General features: G+C 42.2%; 1 protein-coding gene across 3 annotated transcripts in view; it reads left to right on the forward strand.

Moving 5' to 3' along the window:
- Positions 1-1,274: 1,274 nt before the first annotated feature.
- The window catches only part of Cacul1 (CDK2 associated cullin domain 1), a 50,606-nt gene continuing 27,247 nt past the window's right edge, over positions 1,275-24,633 (forward strand). The window contains exons 1-3 of one of the 3 annotated variants that reach the window (XM_027406855.2): positions 1,275-1,922; positions 15,229-15,355; positions 16,375-16,477. In XM_027406855.2, coding sequence (XP_027262656.1) covers positions 1,583-1,922; positions 15,229-15,355; positions 16,375-16,477 — 570 coding nt within the window. In that variant the 5' untranslated portion in view covers positions 1,275-1,582. The remainder of the gene's footprint in view (positions 1,923-15,228; positions 15,356-16,374; positions 16,478-24,633) is intronic. The other 2 variants (XM_027406854.2, XM_027406853.2) reach the window with 2 other exon arrangements.

A 24,633-nucleotide genomic window follows, 5' to 3' on the forward strand; every position in this document is an offset into this window, starting at 1 on the left:
GTGGAGGAAGGAATATAGGTGGGAGGAAACAGGAACTCAGTCTTTTTTTCCTGCTGGGAAGCTAGTGAGGTAAAGGTGTCTTTGGCTTGTTCTTCTTTCTGACTTCTCAGCTTTGCCACTGTATCTGACTCTGGATGTTTATTATTAAGACATATTAGGACTTCTTTGGCCCAACCTATTTTTAGCTTTCTCCATAATGATGTTTAACTAATGAAAGCATATTATGTATCGAGTATCTTAACAATATACACGAAGAGTTCCTTATTTACTAGTGTGCTGGGAAAAACTCCTTGATCAGGGACTTACTAGAAAAGTTTACTACGATTGTACCAATCCCATAAGTTCTAAAGGCTCTCTAGTTTTCATTGTGACTTTCAGATCTATGAGTTGACCCAAGAATAATACAATGGGTTCTTACTAGTTACTGTTCAGTCAGTGGTTTCTAACTACACAGTGCTCAGAATGTGTTTGCTATGATGTCAGTCCTCAAACATGCTTGCATCGGGACACAGTGTATTTATCTTTTGTAAATGTTTTACATATTCTTGGAAGGAATGTGTATTGTGCAATTCTTGAAGCAATATTCTGTACTTCTCAGTTTTGGGTACCAAGGGCTGAGAAAGGCAGATACCCCATTTAGAGTCTGTACAGGCCTTGGCCTCGCAGCCTCAGCCGTTGCTTGGGGACAGAAGTTCAGAGTACTTAGGGCCTGGCAGGCAAAAAGTATGTATGGGTGGTGGAGACCCCACTATGGAAAGGCTAGCCAGCGCGGGCATGATGGGATTCTCTAATCCTGACACTCAGTAGGCCGGGGGAGCTGGAGATCTGCTTGGGCTACAGGGAGACTTTCTTTTTTGTTTTTTTTTTTTTTTTTTTCGAGACAGGGTTTCTCTGTGGCTTTGGAGGCTGCCCTGGAACTGGCTCTTGTAGACCAGGCTGGACTCGAACTCACAGAGATCCTCCTGCCTCTGCGTCCCGAGGGCTGGGCCTAAAGGCGAGCGCCACCACCGCCGCCGCGCCCGGCCCTTTTTGTGGCCGCTCCTTTCGCCACTGCGGGACACACCCATGCTCCCTGGTGTTCCGACCGAGAACGCGCCTGCGTACCACGGCCCTTTATCACGTCACGCCGGCCGGGGCGGGGCCGGCGAATGCTCGTCTAGACACCCGGCCCGAGCAGCGCGGGAGGTGGCCGCTGGTGCTGTCGCGCGGTGCGCGCGCGCGCCGAGGTGACTCACAGGCCCGCCCCTTTCGGCCCGGCTTTCTGGGCTCGCACCAACCACGTGCCTTCCTGGCCGCGCCCCGAGAGGCGCCTGTTGAAGCTGCTGTAAAATGTCGTGAGGGCCGTCGCCGCTTTGCGGCTGCCTCTCAGAACCAGAGCCCGGGAGTGCCCACGGCAGGCAGGCAGCGTTTCCTCCCGCCGAGTCCTCCTGACGGGGGGCGCGAGCGCTCGCGTGCGCCACTGGCCTCTCCGCCGCGCCCGCCGGGGCTCCGGGCGATGTGAACGTGAGGCGGCTGCTGTGCTCCCAGGCCCGGGGGCTGAGGCGGGCGGCGGGTGCCTGGGCGGCCTCCGGGGGCCGGCAGGATGGAGGAGTGCATGGAGGAGGAGGAGATGCTCACCTACGAGGCGATGATGGACGACCAGAACCACAACAACTGGGAGGCCGCGGCAGACAACTTCCGGCAGCCCCCGCCGCCGCCGCCCTCCTCGTCCGTCCCGGATCCCGGCCGAGACCCCCCGGGGGGCTCCGCGGACAGGAAGGGCCCTAAGGAGGGGCTCCCGATGGGGCCTCCGCCCCTGCCCGAGCCCAACGGGGTGATCATGATGTTGAAGAGCTGCGACGCGGCCGCCGCGGTGACCAAGGCGGCCCCCGCCCCCACCCCCAGCTCCACCATCAACATCAACACCTCCACTTCCAAGTTCCGTGAGTCTGGCCGTTCCCGTACCCGGGTCTGCTGCTCGTGGGCTCCCCGAAGCCCCCGCCCCCGCCCCCGCCCCCCCGCCCCCGGAGCAGCTCCTCTTCCTTTGTCTCCAGGCCTAGGTCTCTTCCCTCTTACCCTCCCACCCGCGTTCCGTGTCTGCCCTTTACCTGCCACACAGCCCCAGATCACGCTTCAGACCACCTCAGCGTTAGCAAGCTCTTTTCTCATGCGCCCCCTCTAAAGTTCCACCTTATAGGCCGAGGGGGGAACAAGGCAGTCATGAATTTTGTTAGCAAGAGGTCTTTTTTTTTTTTTTTTGCAGCCAGAGAGCTAAGAAATTTGACAACTTATGTTCTTGTATACTTAGCCACTGCCTGCCCTTCAAGCGAATCAGGAATCTGAACATTGGCCTGTATCAACACTTTGTTCCTTGCTCTGCAGTTTTGCACCCTGTCTCGGAATTCTGAGTTGCATCCTCATGCAATGGGAACTGCTATAGCTACTTTGAAGCTGATCTATAAAATCTCTTCTCAGAAGTAATTCAAGTGGCCGTACCCAGGGCCCTGCTGCATGTTGATCATTTTAGCGATCTGCTTTAACATTCAGTTGCAGGCGGAAAACAAAAAGTAATTCAGAAATGTTCACAGTTGGGTGATGTGCTTCTGTAGCTAGGAAATTAATAGGTAGTGGTTTTTAGCCCTGGGTTGTGGTGTGGTAAAAGGAACGTGACCACTATTGGTAGCCAGCTACTTGTTAACTGCAAGTTTAAAATGACATTTGGTAATGCAACCTGAGATTTTATTTCTAGCTATTAATTTTTATTAAGTTATAACTGTAATTACCCACGTAATTGTGAAGAGAAAATCATTTGTCCTGTTGCAGATATGTAGTCACAACCTTAGAAAAAAAAATTTATGGGAATAGCACACAACTTTACATCCTTTCAAGGTACTGCTTTAGGTAGACACTTTTGTGTGATTGTTCCCTGTTATGCATAGACAACACTATCATTTATTTAATGTAGTACAGTGGCAGTGTGTTTTACTTTAAATGCTGAAGGAAGTTTGGATTAATAGTTAAGTAACTTTTCTTTGATGCACTAAGAAATGAGCAAAAAGAGAAGTTATCAGCTAAGCTGAGAGCAAAAGGATTTGCCAAACCAATAGATTATCCCTTGAAAAGATTACTAAGTTTGGGGTGTTAGGAATGCAGCTCCCTAACATGCTGGAAGCCCTGAGTTTTGTCCCAGTACCTTATAAAACCTGACATCGTGGCTCACAACTACAATCCCACCATTCTGGAGGTAGAGACATGAGGGTCAAGAATGTGGTTTTCCTGAGCTGTATATCCTGTTCAAGGCCAGCTTGAGACCTTGTTACAAAACAAAACAAAGGGGTTAGTAAGCTATGAAGACCTGTTAAACATTTTCCAGGGGAAAAGTTGCAAATAAATGAAAAATAAAAATAGAACATTAGATTTTTAAGAGTTACTATATGCTAGTAAGTTTGAAAAGGTAGATGAAATATGTGATTGTTAGGAAACTGTTAACATCAGTAGAGAGTTTGCACTAAGCATAGATTTGTCGTAGTAGTGATGGTGACCTTCCCTTTCAAATCTCTTGGTCCAGATACTCTTGTACACAAACTACATCAGACTTCAGTAACCTTTCCTTTTATGAGTTCTGGAACATGGGTCACAAAAGCAAGACAAAGCCAAAACTCAAAGACCATTTTATGGGGTTAGTGAAATCTTGATTCTAAAACTAGGTGAGATTATATGTAAGTGTGTTACACCTATTAGCGTAGAAATGAAAATCCTGTATACTATATTAGTTCATCAGATCTAACCATATCAAAAGTATCTCAGTAGATTGGAAAAACATGAGTTGATTTTTTTTTTATGATAAATTCTTAGTAAGGCAAAGAGTGTAGGATGAGTAAAAATCATTACCAAAGACTTGTAGCGAATAGTAATAATAATGGGGAAAATTTCAGTATAGTCACGTAGTTACTAAAAGTGGTAACCAGCCTTAGATGCCCTCTATTTCTATTCCTGTTTAACATGTTAAGAAAAGTCCTGGTTGTGGAGTGATGGCTCTCACCTTTAATCCTTCTCACGGGGAGCTTTGTGAGTTCAGTTCAGGCAAGGTGATATAGTGTGAGACCCTTTAGAAATTGGCAGTATTTTCATTTATCAAGAACTATTGAAACCACGAGAGAAACTCTGTAGATTGATTAGTTAATATTTATACTAGTAGCAATATAGCAAAAATGGATGCCTGTGTAATAGTAACAAAGTTATTATGGTGTCTATAGGTAAAATAATGTAAGAATACACAAGACTTTTTAAGGAGAGACAGTGAAACTATCCCATGTTCTTGAATCAGATTATTAATTATAAAAATACCCCCTTCTCTCCATTTTAATCTAGAAATGTAGTTTAGATGTTACCATTACGTTTGATTTGTTTGGTAAGCTCAGTTACCTAAACTAAATTTATGTGCTAGTGTCTGTTGCTCTGGTACTTGTAGACAGCACTGGCTGTTCTCCAGAGGCTCCATGTTGTCAGTGTTCAAGTTTATCCCAACAGAGGTGGGCAGTAGTAGGTGTTGCTGTGTCTTTTTTTTTACATGGCTTTTTCAGGTGATTTCTGGTCTTATAGTTGTATGAGACTGTTCAGATCCACCACTCATTTCTTGGGTTGTGTGTTTTGCTGTGTATAAAGACATCCTTGTGAACTTGAATACATCTTTTATCAGATAACATTCGTTCTGAATTGCTCCCCCTTGTCTTTTTCTGAGTGTTTTCTGAAGAGTAGTTGTTTTAGTTTTGATGTTAACTGATTTTTATCAGTTTTCTATGGCTTATGTTTTTTTTTCTTGTGTTTTTTTTTTACGTTTTATTTTATTATTATTTTATTTTATTGGTATCCTGAGAATATTTGTATATTCCAGAGTCAGGAAGACTTTCTCCCTAGAAGTTTTATGGGCTTAGCTTTTCTAATCTGTGGTCTGAATTTAGCCATTGATAATGTGTGTATAGTGTGAGATTCGACATTATTTTTTCCCCATATATGTTCAGTTGTTTCAGCAATAAGATGAAATTCATTATTTTAAATAATCAAGGACTAGTGTGGTTTGAATAAAAATGACTCCTAAAGGCTCATATATTTGAATGCTTAGTCATTAGGAAGTCTAACTTTGAGGTTTAGGATTAGGAGGTGTGGCCTTGCTAGAAGTGTGTCTGTCTGTGGCAAAACCTACGCCAGGCCCAGTCTCTGACTTTGCCAGTGGATCAGGATGTAGCTCTCAACTAATAGTCCAGTGCCATGCCTGCAGCCATGCGTGATAATAGACTAAGCCTCCGAAACCATTAGCAAGTCCCCAGTTAAATGCTTTCCTTTATAAGAATTGCTGTGATCATGGTGTCTCTTCATAGCAATAGAACAATGACTAAGACAACTGGGAAAGAAATCTTTTGTATTACCAGTGAGCTTCTGTTCTCTCCTTTAGTTCTGGGCCTCTGTAAAAACTTTTGCTAATTTTTTTGCTTTTCTTCTTTAGAGTAGGGTTTCTCTGTGTAGCACTGTACATCCTGGAACTCTCTTTGTAGATCAGGCTGGCCTTGAACTCAGAGGTTCTCCTGCCTCTGCCTTCTGAGTGCTGGGAATAACCGATGACTGGCTTGTTAATGTTTTTTTTAAATGTGGTTCTGTTGACCTCTGATTTAGTGAGTTTTTGCTTGTCTGTAGAATATTTCTAAGAATATTTTTTTGCTGGATATAGAATTCTATATGTATAACTCCCTTCTCCCCCATTATCATTTTAAAAGATGTCTTCCATTGTTTCTTGACCTTCATTAAAATCAATTTTTATTAATTCCTTGAGAATTTCCTTTTTTGGGGGGGGGTTGGGTTGTTTTTTTTTTTTTTTGGTTTTTGGTTTTTCAGAGACAGGGTTTCTCTGTATAGCTTTGGAGCCTATCTGGCACTCGCTCTGGAGACCAAGCTGACCTCGGACTCTCAGGGATCTGCCTGCCTCTGCCTCCTGAGTGCTGGGATTAAAGGCGTGCACCACCAATGCCTAGAAATTCCTTGAGAATTTCATACAGTGTATTTTAATCATATTCACCTCCTATGATTTCCTCCTAACCACCTCCAGATTCACTTCCATATTACCACCCTCTACCATCTTTGTGTGCTGTTTTTTATAACCCACCCAGTACAGGTTGTGCTGTTTTGTTTTCTTTTTTTCCCCCCTGAGACAGAGTTTCTCTGTGGCTTTGGAGGCTGTCCTGGAACTAGCTCTGTAGACCAGGCTGGCCTCGAGCTCACAGAGATCCACCTGCCTCTGCCTCTCGAGTGCTGGTACTAAAGGTGTGTGCCACCAACGCCTGCCCAAGTTGTGCTGTTAAAATAAGCATAGTGCATTGGAGAGCATTGTCAGCCTACCAGAATAAACACCCTTAAAGAAAACTGACTTTGTCAATAGCTTCCACTAAGGGTGAGGGTCTATATTTCTTATCTTGAATGTCTGAATAGTCTTTGTTCCTCTCTTTGTGATACCTTCCCTCTTTTCTGGCTCCTTTTAATAATTTTAAATCATCATCCATCCATCCATCCATCCATCCATCCATCCATCCATGGTCTCTTTTGGCCCAACCGTCTTTATACTCACTTTGTAACTGACGATGACCTTGAATTTCTCATGCTCCTGCCTCCACCCTGGGAGGGCTGGGATTGTGCCCGGTTTATGCCAGTTGATTATCCAACCCAGGGTTTTTTTTCTTTTCTTTCTTTTTTCTTTTTTTTTCTTTCTTTTTTTTTTTGAAGCACTTTACAAACTAAACCACCACATCTCTAGCTCTGCTTTACCTTTTTAAGCATCAGCAATCTGACTGTGATGTTCTTGAGGGCTACTTTTTCTAAAAGTGTTTGTCCTTGGTTTTTCTGAGCTTCCTGGCTTTACAGTTCTGTCAGATTATCTCTCCCACCCCCAGTTCCATTTGGCAGATTACTTCTGTCTCATGAGTACTGAAGCAGTATTCACTTCCCTTTTTTCCCCCCATTTTGTTTGTTTGCTCTTTGTACAAAGATAGTTCTCTAAAAACTGTGTATTCCAGGGGAGGGTGACTTAATGGAGTTATTTCTCTCCTATCTATCTGTGAGTTCTGCAGACTGAATTTAGGGTGTCAGGCTTGCAGGGCAATTTTGTTTATTTGCTCAGTTATCTGGTCAGCCCACAATGATAGCTCATTGATCTTTTCTTTTTAGTGTCTAATCTGCTTACACAGATTTACTTGGGAATTCTGACTAGTGCAGGCTGACATCAAGGCCAGATGTTGTTAATTGAGCAAATCCTAGGTGGTATGGTGAGTAGAGAGACTCTTCCGTAAGCTGGCCTCTAAGGTTAGCTCCCTTGCTGTTTGGCCTCCTCAGGATCCATTTCCAGTGCATTTCCAGGTTTCAGCCAGTGTCCAGTGTTAAAGTCCTATAGTTTTTATGGAATGTTAGCCACCTCTCTTTCATTACTCTTGGCACTTGATCTTTTGTGAAGTCTGATTCTAGCTAGAGTCCTGAAGACATCATGGGCTCTCCAACTGATTAGCTTTCAACATGCTGGTTGAATTCATTCTGGGGCACAGGGTTCTGCTTATTTTCCTTAATAGGTGTGTTTGGACTTTGGATTAAATTCACTTGGAATTCCATAATGTTAAGGAATTTTTTTTTTTTTTTTTTTTTTGTGTGTGTGTGTCTGCCTAGTGCCTCTAGCAGTTTAGAGATGCTTTAACGGGTTCTGCAAAGGTTCTGCGTTGAGCCCAAATGTGCTAAATGATCTCACGCCTCCGATTTCATTGACCAGTCACAGTTGAGTGCTGTCCAGAGCAGGGGGGGATCTAGTACAGGAACTTTAGATGGGTAATGAATATTTGGCAAGTTGGAAGGATGGAAGTCTGACCATTCCAGAGAGTGGACTGCTGCTCTTGTCACCTTCCCACACCAGCTCTGTAACCTGAGGTTAGTGATCAGACCCTGGAATATGGAGTTTGACTGCAAGGTCCTTGGCTTTGATTTGGCCTTCCTTATTGCACTAAAGTGTGTTCTCTTGTCAGAACCTAATTTGGAAAGTGTAACTTTTTGTTTAACTTCCCATTTAAAATTAGTGAGCTTTCTGTGAAAATAACTTTCAAACCTCAGGGGCTTACCTAATAACAAAGGGTTTTTTTCCTTTCTTTTTCTTGCTCATGTTATATTAATTGCAAAGATTGGCTGTGGCCCTTCATATGTAATCTTATTGAGAAGAGCTTGTATTAGATCCTGTTTTGTAGAGACCAACAGGGGACAGAAAAACAAGAATTTTTTCCTTTTAATTAGCATATCTGATGTAGCCAAACTGTAATGGCAGGTTTTGCCTGTCAACTAGACACAAACTAAAGTCATCGGAGAGGAAGGAGCCTCAATTGAGATGTCTCCATGAGATCCAGCTATAAGGCATTTTCTCAATTAGTGATCAATGGGTAAGGGCCCAGCCTATTGTGGGTGGTACCATCCCTGGGCTTCTATAAGGAAGCAGGCTGAGCAAGCCTGGTCAAGAAATCCAGTAAACAGCACCCTTCCAGGATCCTACCCTGTTTGAGTTCCAACCCTGACTTAATTCAGTGGTGAACAGCAATGGTGAAGTGTAAGCTGAATAAACCTTTCCTCCCCAACTTGGTTTATAGTCATGGTGTTTCATGGCAGCAATAGAAACCCTTACAAAATACCTATATCTGCTCACAGTCCATAGCGGTTAAATAGAGTAGTTCCAGAATATAGTGGAGAGCACGATGAACTAAGGTTATGTTGGGACAAATAACAGCCGAATGAAAGGGTAGAGGGGGTCTTGCTGTGACTGAGGCTGATATGTCAAGGTGTAAAGAGACTGTGTATGGGGTGAGGTGGGGGGGTAAGTGCATGTTTGAAAGTCTGTGAGGTTGCCAGAGGACATCTTTGATCTGAGGAGACTAGTAACCAGTGTCACTAATAATTCTTAGTGACCCTAGGTGAGCAGACAATTTATAATATTTCAGATTGAACCTAATGAAATTACTGTATTTTTTTCTAATATTAATGAAAATTTAATTTTTGAATTGATTGTGAAAGTATTAACTGATTTTTACTCAATTTTAATTTGCCCTTTGGTTGTTAGGGCCTATCTTCCAGTTTGCAAATGGGTTGATGGATTTTGAATGTGGTGTTTGGCTTGTCACCTTTTAGCTTACTGGCTCTGTTTGGCAGGATCACCATGAATATGATCCATTGGCTGCATTGCAGGATCTTATTGGGGTGCTAACTTTGCCTTTTTGCTTTTTATTTTTACAAACTGGTATCACAAAAATGTCATTGATAAAGAGAAACCCACTTTTGATTTGTAGATAAAACTTGGTTTGAAATCTTACTTCTTTTGTAAACTAACTGAGCTGCAAACCATGCACATTGCATTGTAGGTTGTTAGGTTCTTTGTGAAGTTTGTTTTTCTTACCCCTTTGTAGTGTGTCTTAAGTAACATACACTGGTCTCCTGGCTTTCTGTTTTTGTTGACATTTGGCTGTTGTTAGCCTCTGTAGTTACAGATGTGGTGATTAGACATCAGAATGGTATTTTATTCAGCAAGTGTTTATTGTGTGCTCTAGTAGTATTTCAGCTTCTGATGAGACAAAACTGGTGTGAGATGATGAACCACAAGAGTGCTGGTGTGCTGTGACCAGATGCTAGCGTTGTGTGTGTACTTGATAGAGCATAGAAGAGAGAGACGAGTTCTTATAAATATGAAGAAGTTCGTGGGGAGTAGTTGGACTCACATTTTCTTGCAGAGGGAGCATCCTGTCACCCAGGATTATTTTGGGAGCACAGGGTGTAATGAGGGAGTGGCACAAATTAGACCTGAATAGAAATGGTTAGATAGGAAAGGGGATCCCCCCCTTCAGTGTTAAGGGAGTGAGTGCCCTTGTTAAGTTGTATTTTAGGGTGAGAGGACAGAGGTAGATACAATGGCCTTTTGAGGATGTAACAATTGGAGATAAGAGATGTGGCCTGAACAAGTAAAGCTTTGGAGAAAGGGTTTCCAGATTTTTACAAGTTTTTAGGGACTGGAGTCTACAGAATTTTGGGTTGAGGAAGGGAGGATGAATGGTTTGAACTTTTCCATTTCTCCTACCTTAGAATATTGGGAATTGCCAGGCGTTGGTGGCACATGCCTTTAAATCCCAGCACTGGGGTGGCAGAGGCAGACGGATCTCTGTGAGTTCAAGGCCAGCCTGGTCTACAGAGCGAGTTCCAGGACAGCCTCCAAAGCAATACAGAGAAACCCTGTCTCAAAAAACCAACAAAAAAAAGGGGGGGGGGGAGAAAGAAAGAATATTGGGAATCCTAAAACAGTAGTTTTATTAAAAAAAAACTTTGCTGTTATTAAAGTAATATGTGTGTGTGTGGGGGGGGGGTGGTAGAGGCGACTCAGTGGTGAAGAGCACTTGCTCCTATGTAGACCTGATAGTCACTGAAGGGCCACAATTGTACCCAGATTACATTCTCTTTGATCTAGAACTTCGACATACTTTTGTTGAACATTTTATTTTTTTTCTATTTTTTTGTTTGTTTGTTTTAATTTTATGAGACAGGGTCTCACTGTAGCCCTGGCTGGCCTAGAAGTTACCGAGACCTGCCTGCCTTTGCCTTCAAGTGCTGGAATTAAAAGCATGTGCTAACATGAGTGGCCTGAATATATTCTTAACAACTTTCCTACAGCATTGTTTGATTCAACAGCTAGTGACTTCGTTTTTGCTTATGAAACTCTTTTTCCTTTTAGTTCCTTAGCATACTTGTCACTCAGCAGCTTCCCAAGTAGATATAGTGACCGCACCCGCTCTCTCTGCCTTTCTCCTCTCCCCTGTTCCATCTCTATATTTTGGTGATGGTGAAAATCAAACCAAGGACCCATACATGCCAGGCAAGAGCCCTACTGCGCAACTACACCCTCAGTCAGCCTCTATGGTTGCATCTGCATTTTTTGTTGGTACATTCCTTTGTGGGTGTGCCTTGCATGTTTGAAGTCTTCTAGTAGGTTCCTGAAAGACTGTTAGATCTTGCGTGGCTAAAAAAGGCTGCATTCATACTTGACTAATTGACAGTTGAGATGGAGATTCCTGTAGTGATACTTAAGACCTATTAAAGCTTGCCTGAGGATTCAGTTAGCAAAGCCAGCCACAAGCTATAGAAGCCAGGTACACACCTTTAATCCCAGCAGTCAGAAGCTAGGAAGTGGTGGTGATAGACACCTTTAATCCTAAAACTCAAGATTAAGAGGCAGAGAAATCTCTCTGAGTTCAAGGCCACTCAGATCTACACAAGAACAAGTCAGTCTGCTATTTTTTGGGTGGTGGTGGTGGTGGTGGTGGTGTTTCTCTGTGGCTTTGGAGGCTGTCCTGGAACTCACTCTGTAGGCCAGGCTGACCTCACAGAACTCACAGAGATCCACCTGCCTCTGCCTCCCTAGTGCTGGGATTAAAGGCATGAGCCACCACTACCCGGCTGCAAATCAGTCTTAAAAAAAAAAAAAAAAATTATAGCTCACACCTTTAATCCCAACATTTGGGTTCTCCAGACACACTGAAGAGAGGCAGCAGTTTGAGGCTTGGTGAAGAGCTTGAGCGTGGATCAGCCCATTTAGCCTGAGTTGGGGTAAGAATCTAGTGGCCAGCTGCTTTGCTTTTCTGAACTCCAGTTTGAAGTTTGAACCCCAATATCAGTCTCTGTTTTTTAATTATTTGTGTTACAGAATCCTCCACCACTATAGGGTCTCACTCTGTACCTCGACTGTTCTGGAGCTTGCTATGTAGCCATAGAAATCTGCCCTTCCCTGCTTCCTGAATGTTGGGATTAAAGGCATGCACCATAAGAATTCTTAACTGAAATTTGCCCTGGAACTTTTAAAATGTTCTGTCCCCAAATATCCAAAATCTTTTCATAGACTTTATCCAGGTAAAAAGAAATGTAGCTTTACCAGGTTTCAGATAGCTGCTGTGTCTATTGCAAATCAAAACATTACCAAGTAGGTGGCTCAGTTAGATTTGCTCTTCTCAGTAACAGGTTATTTACAATGGACAGTTCTAGTAACATCCAAGTGTCACCGTTCTGTGTCGAGTTATTTTGTTTTTGTTTTGAGATGATCCTGCTGCTTCTGTTTCTGGAGTGCTGAGGTTGCAGGAATGTGCCTTCATATCTAGTTACTGCTTAATGTGATGCTGAGTATCAATCCAGCATTTTGTGCCTGCTAGGCAAGAGCTCTGCCTACACCTAGCCAGATTATTTCCCTTTACAACTAGGTTTTGCTTCCTAAGTACTCCCATTTGTTTATTACAATGCATCATCTTGCTTTTGTTCTGACCATCTGTTCCTCTTATTCTTGAGGATTTCCTTCCCACTCTGAAGGTTTCATTCTTGGTCTTCAGCTCGTCTGTCCAGTATTTTCAAGAGTTCAGTCAGCCCCTATTGACGGAGGGGACAGAGTGCTCAGAGTGCTCTGCCTGATAATCACTTGCTGTTTCTTCCTTTCCTTTCCTTTCCTTTCCTTTCCTTTCCTTTCCTTTCCTTTCCTTTCCTTTCCTTTCCTTTCCTTTCCTTTCCTCCCCTTGCCCCCTTGCCCCCTTGCCCCCTTGCCCCTTGCCCCCTTGCCCTTCTTTCCCTTCTCCCCCCCCCCTTTTTTTTTGAGACAGGAGTTTTCATCATGCATTCCAGGCTGGCCTTGCACTTAATAAGCAATTCTGCCACCCTCCTTCCTCAGCCTTCCAAGTGCTAAGATTGCAGGTATGCACCACTGTGCCAGGCTATAATATGAGACATTTTTTTCTTCTTTTTTTTTTTTTTTTTTTAAATCAGAAGTAATAGGGATTCAGCTTGGGGTCTCATACATGCTAGGTGAGTTGTCAGCCACTGAACTTAAATATCCTAAATAGAGATTTAAAGTCTTTGGAAGAATTTTTTTTCCCTTCAGTGTTTGGGAGAGTCAAACCCAGGGTCTAATACATGCTAGGCAAATGCTCTACCATATATTGTTGGCTGTTCGATTCATTTGTCAGTTAGACTTGTCACATTTCCATTTTATCTCTACCTCTGTAGTCTGCAGCCTTGTTGATTCATTGTATGGTCTACAGTTCTTTTGGTTCTGATACAAATAGAGTGGTCTGTTGTTATCTCAGTTCCATACAATCATCTCATTGCCCTAAAAATCTTGCTCTTAACCCTTTATAGATAAGCCTTCTGTGCACCTCCCTGGCAGTCACTGATGCGTTTTCATTTTTATTGTTGTGCCTATATTAATATTATATACTTGGCACTCTTACAAATATGGAGACTTTGGGTGTGGCTCCTCACGTTTAGCACTGCGCCCCCTACTCCCCCATGGTGCTGATAACTGGAACCAGGGCTTCTCATATACTAGGAAAGTACATCCCCAAAATGTACTTAAGATTATGCTATACTGAAACTGAATGTGTTGGCATACAGCTGTAGTCTCAGCACTTGGTAGGTAGAGGCAGGAAGATCAAGAGTTGGTCACCTGTGGCTACATAGAGAGTTCGAGGGCTACATGAGGACCCCCTTTTTAAAATTAAAATTCTGCCATGTTTTGTGAATCAATAAGTCATTCTTTTTGTTTTGTTTTTCAAGACAGGGTCTCTCTGTAGCTTTGGAGGCCCTGGAACTCGCTCTGGAGACCAGGCTGGCCTCGAACTCACAGACATCTGCCTGCCTCTGCCTCCTGAGTGCTGGGATTAAAGGCTTGCGTCACCAACGCCCAGCCAATAAGTCATTCTTTAAGTGTCCTTTAGCATTTATTTTATAGCACTAAAAATGAATTGATTTAGAGAAAATTGAATAATAATTATTATATATATATTTCAAAAAATCTTAACCCTTAATGGCTAAGGTTAGACTTTAAGGCTTTCCCTGTCTAGAATTAGTCATGGTTTTTAGAGGAAGCCACATAAGCAGCGTTTGGTAAAGTGAGCAGTAAGATACTTGATCTGGAAGTTGTTACCTCTTGTCTTTCTTGGGTATTTACATATCCTTGTGCTCTTTTTAACACCAGCATCTTGTTGTAAAGCACCTGTTACCCCTGGACTTAGGAACCTTCAGTGTGAGGTTTCTAGGTCATTGTTTTTTTCCTGGGCTTGTCATAAATCTCAGTACATATTGTGGGAGCCTCTTTTGGGACTAGTATCATTTAAATCTCTGGCCCTGTAGTCCAGTCATTAGGTAGATTTTTTTTTTCCCCAAGGGTGTCTATAAAGATTAATTATGGAAGGTCACAGTTTTTGGAACCTTGTAGTTTATTGATAGCTCATTATGCCACATAATTGTAACAGTATGTATTTGAGGGTCAGGCTATATTTGAGAATGTTTCACTGATGGTAGACGCTTACAGCAAATTGGGAAGCAACCAATGGCTGCTTAACATTTCTGACTGTGTGTGTGTGTGTGTGTGTGTGTATGTGTGTGTGTGTGTGTGTGTGTGTGTATGTGTGTGTGTGTGTGTGTGTGTGTGTATATGTGTGTGTGTATGTATGTGTGTGTATGTGTGTATGTGTGTGTGTGTGTATGTGTGTGTATGTATGTGTGTGTGTATGTGTGTGTGTGTGTATGTGTGTATGTATGTGTGTGTGTGAGAGTGTGTGTGTGTGTATGTGTGTGTGTATGTATGTGTGTATGTATGTATGTATGTGTGTGTGTGAGAGTGTGTGTGTGTGTATGTGTGTGTGTATGTATGTGTGTATGTGTGTATGTATGTATGTATGTGTGTGTGTGAGAGTGTGTGTGTGTGTATGTGTGTATGTATGTATGTATGTATGTGTGTGTGTGAGAGTGTGTGTGTGTGTGTATGTATGTGTGTGTGTGTATGTATGTGTGTGAGAGTGTGTGTGTGTGTATGTGTGTATGTATGCATGTATGTGTATATACATGCTCGGGGCACGCACTTTTTTGCTTTCTCTTCTGCTCATTCCTCCCCATCTCTTCTCTTTCTCTCTTCTCTCACCTCCCCCTTCCTTTATTTGAGGCACTTGTCACCTGAGCTGTCTCAGAGGTCACTATGTAGATCAGGCTGTCCTAGAACACAGAGATACCTGCTTGCCTCTGCCTCCACCTCCCAACTTTTCTCTTTTTAAAAATACAATGGGGTTGGTAAGTAATAAAATGATAGATTTTGAATGAGTGTACACTTGTTATGATTTGTATTTCCATTGGCACATAGTAATTATGTTTTGCTTTTATTTGTAGTAATGAATGTTATAACAGTTGAAGATTATAAGAGCACATACTGGCCAAAACTAGATGGTGCCATAGATCAACTTTTAACCCAGAGTCCTGGTGACTATATACCTATATCCTATGAACAGATTTACAGGTAAGTCACTGATGAGTTTGCCTGTTTTGAATGGGATTTGATTGCTGACAGCATAATTGTGATGTAAGAAGTATGTAAGATGAAGTTGGATGTATATATTCCACCCCCTGGTGAATTGGAGGTTTGATAGAGTGTATCATACTATTAACTTCCATCTCTGCTTGCTTGTCTGCCTCTGTCATGTATAATGAAAAACCTCAAAGGCCACTTAGAAAAACTAGTGTGAAGTATCTGCTCTAAAAATAACATGGTTTTTAAGAGATCTTAGTTAGCTCTGTTGATCCTTACAGACATGCAGTTCTAGCTCTCTTAATATCTAGCCTCTTGGTAAATGGAATCAGTAGATTAGGAACTGGGGTAGGAAATGAGATCAGCACAGTGACAGGAAGAAGTCACAGCTCTGTTGTTCCCCAGACCGGTATACAAGGAGGATGTATTGCAAATACCTTTGTGAATTGGAAAGTTTCCCTCTTCTGGTTATCACTATCTTTCTTATTTTGACAAGTACTTTTAAAAAGTGAGGGAGAAGCTGACTTATAAGGAGTTACCATGCTGGGCTGTGGTGGCGCACGCCTTTAATCCCAGCACTCGGGAGGCAGAGGCAAGAGGATCTCTGTGAGTTTGAGACCAGCCTGGTCTATAAGAGCTAGTTCCAGGCTAGCCTCTAAAGCCACAGAAAAACCCTGTCTCAAAAAACCAAAACCAAACAAACAAAAACAAAAGAACCCAAAACCAAAAGAAAACCAAAAAAAATGAGTTACCATATCAAGACTATAGATGCCATTTTGGATTATCGTCTTAGGCCTGTTTAATGTGTACTAACAATCCAGGTCATTGGAAGTTAGTTGGCCATGTCTTTTCCATCAGCACTGACTGGGGAAGGAGAGTTGGTTTTTCTTCCAGTTTCTGGTTGACTGCCCATTGTCAGGTGGTGAGTTTTATTTTGAAAGTGCTTTAACACGGGATTTCGAGGAATGCATTTTCAATGACTTGGTTTCTATGCCCGTTTCTTTTTGCAGTTGTGTATATAAGTGTGTATGCCAGCAGCACTCAGAACAGATGTACAGTGATCTGATTAAAAAGATAACCAGTCACTTAGAGCGAGTCTCTAAGGAGCTGCAGGTAAGTACTTGATGCTTTTGAGTGTTTCTGGTGGGTAGAAATAGGCTGCCTCATGAACAGTTGGGATGTTGTTAATTTGATTTACCACACAAGTTTATACCTTGTAGTTGGATACTGGCTAAGTGATCCGATCTTTAGAATAAATGGTTTGAAAATTTGACATAAATTATGGAACTTATTTGGAATATTTCATATGAATTTCAGTTCATACCTGATACCACAAAGTCAGCATTTCTTTTCTTTCTTTCTTTCTTTTTTTTTTTTTCTTTTTTGGTTTTTCAAGATAGGGTTTCTCTGTGTAGCTTTGGAGCCTATCCTGGCACTTGCTCTGGAGACCAGGCTGGCCTCGAACTCACAGAGATCCTCCTGTCTCTGCCTCCCGAGTGCTGGAATTAAGGGTGTGCGCTACCAATGCCCAGCTCAGCATTTCTTTTATATAAAACCATGTTTTTGTCTGTTAACTTTCCTATCTGGTGAAATTAAAAAAAAAAATAGATCCAATATATTTTAAACTTTTTTGTGTTTGTGTTAGTCCCGTCCCCCCCCCCCCCCCCCCCAGGCAGGGTTTGTCTGTAGCTTTGGAGACTGTCCTGGAACTAGCTCTTGTAGACCAGGCTGGTCTCAAACTCACAGAGATCCACCTGCCTCTACCTCCCGAGTGCTGGCCTAGCTTATTTCTTGATCCCCAAATTGACAACATATCTGCCTAATTTCTGGGTGCTGGGATTATGGGCGCACCCCATCCTGCCATCTTTGGCTTCTTTTGGAAGCTGATAACCAGTTTTAAGTAGCAAGGTAGAGTAGGTAACAATGTAGGGATGGGGACCTCAGATCCTGGACCCAGCTGTCATCGCTCATCAGTTGTAGGCCCTTTCATTAAACACGTACAAATCATGTTCTCAACTTTTTCAGTATTAGGGTGAAGTGGCTTTATTGAAATAGCTGTGCTTCCTTTACACTAAGTTGTAAGATACTTTTTTCTTTTATTTCCTGCCTTGCAAAACCTTCTTTCTCAGAATTACTCTTCACCTATGGACTTCCTTCCTGAAATTGTTGTGGAACAAGACAGACTGTTGGCATGTGTTTATGGACTCCTAGCCTCTTAGCAGTAACAAGCCTATTAGGGCTGGGTTGTGTTATTGCCTTTGTATTCACGTCCAACTATTTGTCTGGCTCTCCACAAGAACTCCGTTCTATTTCTCTTTTTAGTCTTAATAACTGGCACAGTCACAACTCAGAAAACATTTTTTGAGTGAATGCTCATCAGCGAGTTTGACTTGTACCAGTGGTAAAAGTATCATTACTAGTCTTTTGATAATTGATCTTCATGTTTTCTAGATGCTTAGGTAGTTTGCATAGGAAACAGAAGAATATTGACAAGTCTTAGATGGCAGGACATGGTATTTGAGTGCAGCCTGTTATTTACAACCTGTTTTTTGTTTGTTTGCTTAAAAGCAAAAGGTGACCAATTAAGCCATTGAAGAAGATGGCCGCACCTTCAAAGGGACAAGAGGACATGATGGACAGAGAGATGTGGGCTTGTCCAGGTCTTAAGGAGTAGTCATGTGGAGAAGATAGGGAAAAGTGTTCAGTGGTAATGGGAAGGGAAAAGATGGTAGAAGCCCTTGAATGCCAGGAATTGCATATTAGAGGATCAGGGCTATAAGCATATATGGTGGAATAGTAGGAAGTGCTGACTGTGGTGGACTAACAGGTCATCTGTAATTCCAGAATCTAAAAATAAAAAGCTCTGAAAGATAATGTCTTTTCATAAATTTGGCATCCAAACTCATGTATTAAAACTTGATCTAGGGGCTGGAGAGGTGGCTCAGTCGTTAGCAGAAGACCCGGGTTCGATTTTCAGTACCCACATGGTGGCTTACAGTCATCTAACTCCAGTTCCAGGGATTCGGATGCCTTCTAATATCTCTGAGCATTAGGCTTGCATGTGGCACATATTCATACATGCAGGCAAAACACTCATAACACATAAAAACAAAAAGACAAAATTTGATCTAAACTTGTATGAGTAATTTACTGGAACTCTTCTTAAATGTTATCCCAAAAATAGTGTGAGTTCTCAGGCCCCACTGGATCTTGTAATACATGACTATGTATTACAGTGCCTTCTAAATTTGCCAAGCTCTGAGTAAACTAAGGTATATACTTGACACTAGGAGTCTTGATGACAAAACTATGGATCAGTTGTTAATAAAAAGGAGAAAGGCTGGCCATAGTGGTGCATGCCTTTAATCCCAGCACCCAGGAAGCAGAGTCAGGTAGATCTCTGAGTTCAAGGTCAGACTGGTCACATAGTTCTAATCTGTCTATGGACCAATCCGTCTATGGCTTCATAGTGAGAGTAACTCTTTAGATATGGTATAGCTTTAGAACCCAGAGATCATTTCTGTTTAAAGAAAATGTCTGGTGCTCATTAGAGGTGGGGAAGTAAGAAGACAATGTTTTAGAATGTTTGATTTTAAAAATATTTAGTTTGTGTATGCTAGGCCTTGCTATGCAGTGCCCAGGAGCTAGGGTTACAGAAAAATTACAGTATGACTTTATTCTTTAGCATTTTTTAAAGGGAAAGGTATAATGATCATTTTAATGTTCTGAAGATGGGGTAGGAAGATAAACTGAGTTCCAAGTCTGGTTAATTTTCTCTAGTGTGAAATTTCTCAGATTTACCTCTGCCACTTCCTATTTCATTAATTTAAGCCCCCTTGTGTTATGATAAATCTTTCCACCAAAAGCCGCCTGAGCCCTACTGCCATGTGGGTGGTCTCCGCCAGCCACCCGAGTTCTGCCCGCCACGTGGATGGACAAAATAATACAGAGACTTATATTATGTACAAATGCTGCTTGGCCAATGACTAGGATTTCTCATCTGTTTGCTCAGTTTTATTTTATCATAAATCTATATATTTTATAAGACTTATCAGATGCCTTCCATTGGCATCCTCCCTTGCCGGTGGATCACATCGTGAATCTGGAGGAAGAATGGAGGAGAAAAAGGGCCTTCTTCCTGTTTGTCCTTCCTTAAATATGAGTCTCCCTGCTATGTCACTTCTTGCCTGGATCACCACTTCTTACTACATTTCCCAGAATCCTCTTTGACTCCTAGTCCTGTCTAACTTGCTGCCTCATTGGCCAAACAATACTTTTTTCAACAATCAATAAGATAAACATAACACAGTACATGCCCCATCACCCTTGGATGCTTGACTGGACAATAAGCAAAGATACCTTGTATCTTGGCTTCATACTTTCCTCTAGTCCATTTTGATTTTCAGACTTCTCCTGTTACCTTTTCTTAGCCCTTTGACTCCATTTCCCTCAAGAACAAGGCCATAGCCCTTGATGAGGATTTCAAGGTCCTCGAGTACTGAACTCTCCCTGAGAATTGCACAGCAGTATTTTGCCTTTAAGTTTAGGTGGGTTGCACCTTTACATATTCAGATCTTATTCCATTTGGTTTCTTTTGCCAGTAAGATAAAAGGGGTGGTGGTGGTGGTGGTAAAAAGCCCAAGGCAAAATGTGGATAAAGAAAAACAAAATAAGAGCTAAGCTAAGACCAAGCATTCAAAACTATTAAGTCTCTGTGTCATGATTTGGGAGCTGTTGGTAGCCCAAAAGAAAAAGCCTGCTACAAACATCTATTGCTCGTCAGCAGTCGCTCTTTTCTTCCCTTTGCTCTTGGCAGTCACTGAACCTCTCCTGTAGATTTGCCTGTTTTGGATACTTCAAACAAATAGATCACACAGCGTGGCCTTTTGGTTCTGGTTTAAAACCTAATACAATGTTTTCAAGGCTTCATGATACAAGATTAGTACCCCATTCCTTTTTATGGCCAAATGACATTCCATTATAGAGAAAGATGACAATTTTTTAAGCTTTATTGTGGTTTACTGGGATTTTTCCCGCCTTGCTTTGAATGCTACATTCAAAGTATTTGAAATTGACAGCATTTAAGATGAAGTGTTCTGTTGTACTACAATTTGGGTAGTTAATTTAATTTAATAACTATAACATTAAGTTTAATGTACTTGGTTGAATTGCAAGTGTATCTTTTCTTTAACCACCCGAGCATTGTGACTTTTGATGTAGTTCATAGTCACTGACCATTAACAGTTGCTCATTTTCAGTCATTTGGAGCTTATAGTGTGTATTACCCACTGGGCTGTTTAAGGAGATACTGTTTCCTGGGAAAGACAATAACATTAAAGTGGGTGGATAGCACCGATAGTGTGGCTATCAGGTCCTGATAAGGAGCAACCAGAAACAGAGCAGGGTAGGAAAATGCTACAAATTTTCATTCTTAAATCTCTAAACAGCACTTTAAATTTATTTCTTTATATTTTTATGTGCATTGGTGTTTCTCCTGCATGTATGTCTGTGTGAGGGCATCAGGTCCTCTGGAAGAGCAGTTAGTGCTCATAACTGCTGACCCATACCCCCCCCCCCCAAACAGCTTTTTTTTGTTTGTTTTGTTTTTCAAGACAAGGTTTCTCTGTAGCTTTGGAGGCTGTCCTGGAACTCCTCTGTAGACCAGGCAGGCTTAGAACTCACAGAGATCACTGGCTGCCTCTGCCTCCGCCTCCCAAGTGCTGGGATTAAAGGCGTGCACTACTGCTGCCTGGCTCCCCAACAGCATTTTTTTTTTTATTTTTAAATAAATATTTTATTTATTATGTCTTCTGCCTTCTGCCTGCATGCCAGCAGAGGGCACCAGATCTCATTTAAGGTGGTTGTGAGCCACCACGTGGTTGCTGGGAATTGAACTCAGGACCTCTGGAAGAACAGTCAGTGCTCTTCTGACCCATCTCTGTGGCCCCACCCAACAGCATTTTATAGAGGTGTTTATCAGCTGTTTCAATTATAGGTACACTTAAAATATTACAATAAAACTAGTAATTTTGGTACCTTTTAAGCTAAATATTTCTTGGTTAGGGTTACTATAATTGACAAATCAATAATGAAATTAGTTACCAACTGCCAGTAAAGGGTCAGTCAGCCTTTTCTTGGTGTTAAGATCTGAGCACGCCGCACACCTTTAATCCTAACACTCGGGAGGCAGAGGCAGGCGGATCTCTGTGAGTTTGAGGCCAGCCTGGTCTCCAGAGTGAGTGCCAGGATAGGCTCCAAAGCTACACAGAGAAACCCTCTCTTGAAAAACCAAAAAAAAAAAAAAAAAAAAATCTGGGCAGGTGTTGAATTGCTATTTGCTTTTTACCCAGTGGGTGGCAGTACAATCCAAATGGTTGCTTATAGTTGCCTTAGCAAAAATAAAAAATAAAAAAAATTTAAAAGCCTTAATTTTTAACTCTGTTGAAGTACATAGTGTGTCAGAAACAAAAATTGAAGAACCTTTTTACTTTCAGTATACTGTTTTTTTTCCTTAGTAGACTTTAGGCAACTTTGGGGATAGAGAAATGGTTTGGTTAAGAGTACTTGTAGCTCTTGTGCAGGACTGGAATATGATTCTACCACCTTGGGTGACTCACAGCAGTCTGTAACTCCAACTCCAAGAGGTACTGATGCCAAATCAATATCATTACCAATTAATAACTCGTTCACTTGTGAATTCTACTGAAGGCTCTTATGAGTAAGTTATCTGGAAGTGTGTTTTTAAGTCTAAACAAGTTTTTTGTTTGTTTGTTTGTTTTTATGAGGGGGTTGGCCGGTGTAACACTCTAACTTTCAGCCATGTCCACAAGTGCTCTTAAAATGTTTACCATCAGCCTTTGAGGGTGGAGACTTTTCCTTAACCTGTTCTATCATAGGCCTAGTGTGGTCTTAGGTCCCCAGACAGATTCAGAAGTGTGTATATGTTGTGTCTTTGTGGAAGTATGTACATATGTGTTCTGGTACCCTCAGAGGCCAGATATGTCATATTTCCAGAGCTGGAGCTAGACAGTTGTGAGCCACATAATAGAGGTATGGGAACCAGAATTTGGGTCCATGGCAAGAAGAAAATGTGCCCCTCCAGAGCCATCTCTCTAGCTCCCCTAGATCACATTTTGTAATTTTTTAATGTTTGTTTTAAAAAATAAGCACTTAGGGACTACAGCCATGGTTCTGCCATTCAAAGTGCTTGCTGCTCTGCCATAGGACCTAGGTTTGAATTGTAGCACCCATATGTTAGTCCACAACTTTCTGTAATCCCACTTCTTGGGGATCCATGTGCATATTACACAGACATAACTGTGGGCAAAATACCCATACACATAAAATAAGTAACACATGGGACTGACACAATGTTTGCTAAGCATTAGGAGACAGGGACTCTCAGGAACTGTAACCATTCAGATCTCTCTTGGACTCCAGGGGAGGCTCTTAGGAAGAAATGGAGATCAGGTGTGGGTAGCAGGGTGGAAGCTATGAGGAATTGTGTGCTGTTGGTCACAGTGGCAGTAATGATTCACTGTACTTTCATTTGTTCTCTTTCTTCCATCTATGGCTACCACTATTAAAGGAGAAGCAGTCTGAGTGTTATTGTTTCCTTTGTGGAGTTTGCCAATTTTTAGAATTCAGTTCACCTAGTGTGCTTGCTACTTTTCTATCATCTTGACACAAGCTAGAGTCATGTGAAAGTAGGAAACCTCAATTGAGGAAATGCCTCCATAAGATCTGGCTATATAGAACATTTTCTTAATTAGTGATTGGAGGGTCGAGCCCATTGTGGGTGGTGCCATCCTGTAGGAGGAGACTTTTCTCCATCTAGCCAGGTTCCACCTGACTGGTTTCTCTCTACCCACCTGGTTCCAGTAGCAGCTTTTAAGATAACAACCACTCACCTGGGTGGTGGTGGTGGCAGTGCACACCTTTAATCCCAACACTTGGGAGGCAGAGGCAGGCTGTTCTCTGTGAGTTTGAGGCCAGCCTGGTCTACAAAGCTACGTAGAGGAAAATAAAAAGATAACCACTCCGAGACTTAATATATACGATTGTTTGGCCAATGGCTTAGGCTTATTACTGGCTAGCTCTCTCTCTTATAGATTAACCCATTTCTACTAATCTATCACTATGTGGCTGTGGCTTACTGGTGATGCTCTGACAGCTGCATGGCATCTCTTGGACCCTGCCTTCTCTCTCTCTGTTTGGATTTCTTGCCTGGCTTTACTCTGCTTAGCCACTGGCCCAAAACAGCTTTATTCATCAACCAATAAAAGCAACACATTTACAGCATACAGAAGAACATCCCACATCACCACCCCTGTGCTGTGTTCTATAAGGAAGCAGGTTGAGCAAGCCATGGGGAGCAAGCCAGTAAGCAGCACCCTTCCATGGCCTCTGCATCAGCTCCCTGCCTCCAGGTTCCTGCTGTGTTTGAGTTCCTGCCCTGACTTCTTTCAGTGTTGGACTGCTAACCTGGAGGTGTAAGTGAAGTAAGTCTTTCTTTCCCAAGTTGCTTTTGATCATGCCGTTTCATCATGGCAATGATAATCTTAACCAAGACACCTAGTTAGACATGGCAGGTGTAAGGTAAACACATCTTAGATATCTGATACTCAGAAAACATGGGCTAGAGAGAGAGCTCAGTGACTAAGAGTACTTGTTGCTCTTGCTGAAGACCTAGAGTCAGTTTGCAGCAACCACATGGCCTCTCACAAACATTTATAACTCAAATTCTTTTCTGGCCTCCACCAGAATGAAACACTCAAACACATTAAAAAAATATTTAAAAACAAAAAAAACAAGTCTAGTGTGCTACTGTCTTAGTTATTATTGTGTTGCTGTGACCAATGTGAGTGAGTGTTACAGCTCTGGAACTACCACTGGAGCTGCAGTAGGACAGTTCTGGAGGCTGAACAAAGTATCCTGATTTATTGGGAAGTCAAGCTATACTTGAAGCTGGGGTGTGGTAGGCAATGGTCTCCCCGAAGGATGTAGTAACCCTGCTCCTCTCCTAGGGAGAGCCCTTACAGCTGAGCTCCTAAGGAATCTCCTATCAGAGCTGTCCGTTTCTTCTGCAGCCCAAGGTGTTACTTCTGCTACACTCTGCTAAACTGGAAGTCCCTGCAGAAGCATAGCAATCTCCTCCGAGAAAAGTTACTTTTACTACTCAACTCCCAAGGGAGTTTCCTAGCAGATGTAACTTGTTTCTTCTGGTTCCTCTGCTCAGCCATCCTAAGAGAGAATCTCAGGAAAGGTTC

The sequence above is a fragment of the Cricetulus griseus genome, chromosome 3 (genome assembly GCF_003668045.3).
Source record: "Cricetulus griseus strain 17A/GY chromosome 3, alternate assembly CriGri-PICRH-1.0, whole genome shotgun sequence".
In the NCBI taxonomy this organism is placed as follows: Eukaryota; Metazoa; Chordata; class Mammalia; order Rodentia; family Cricetidae; genus Cricetulus; species Cricetulus griseus.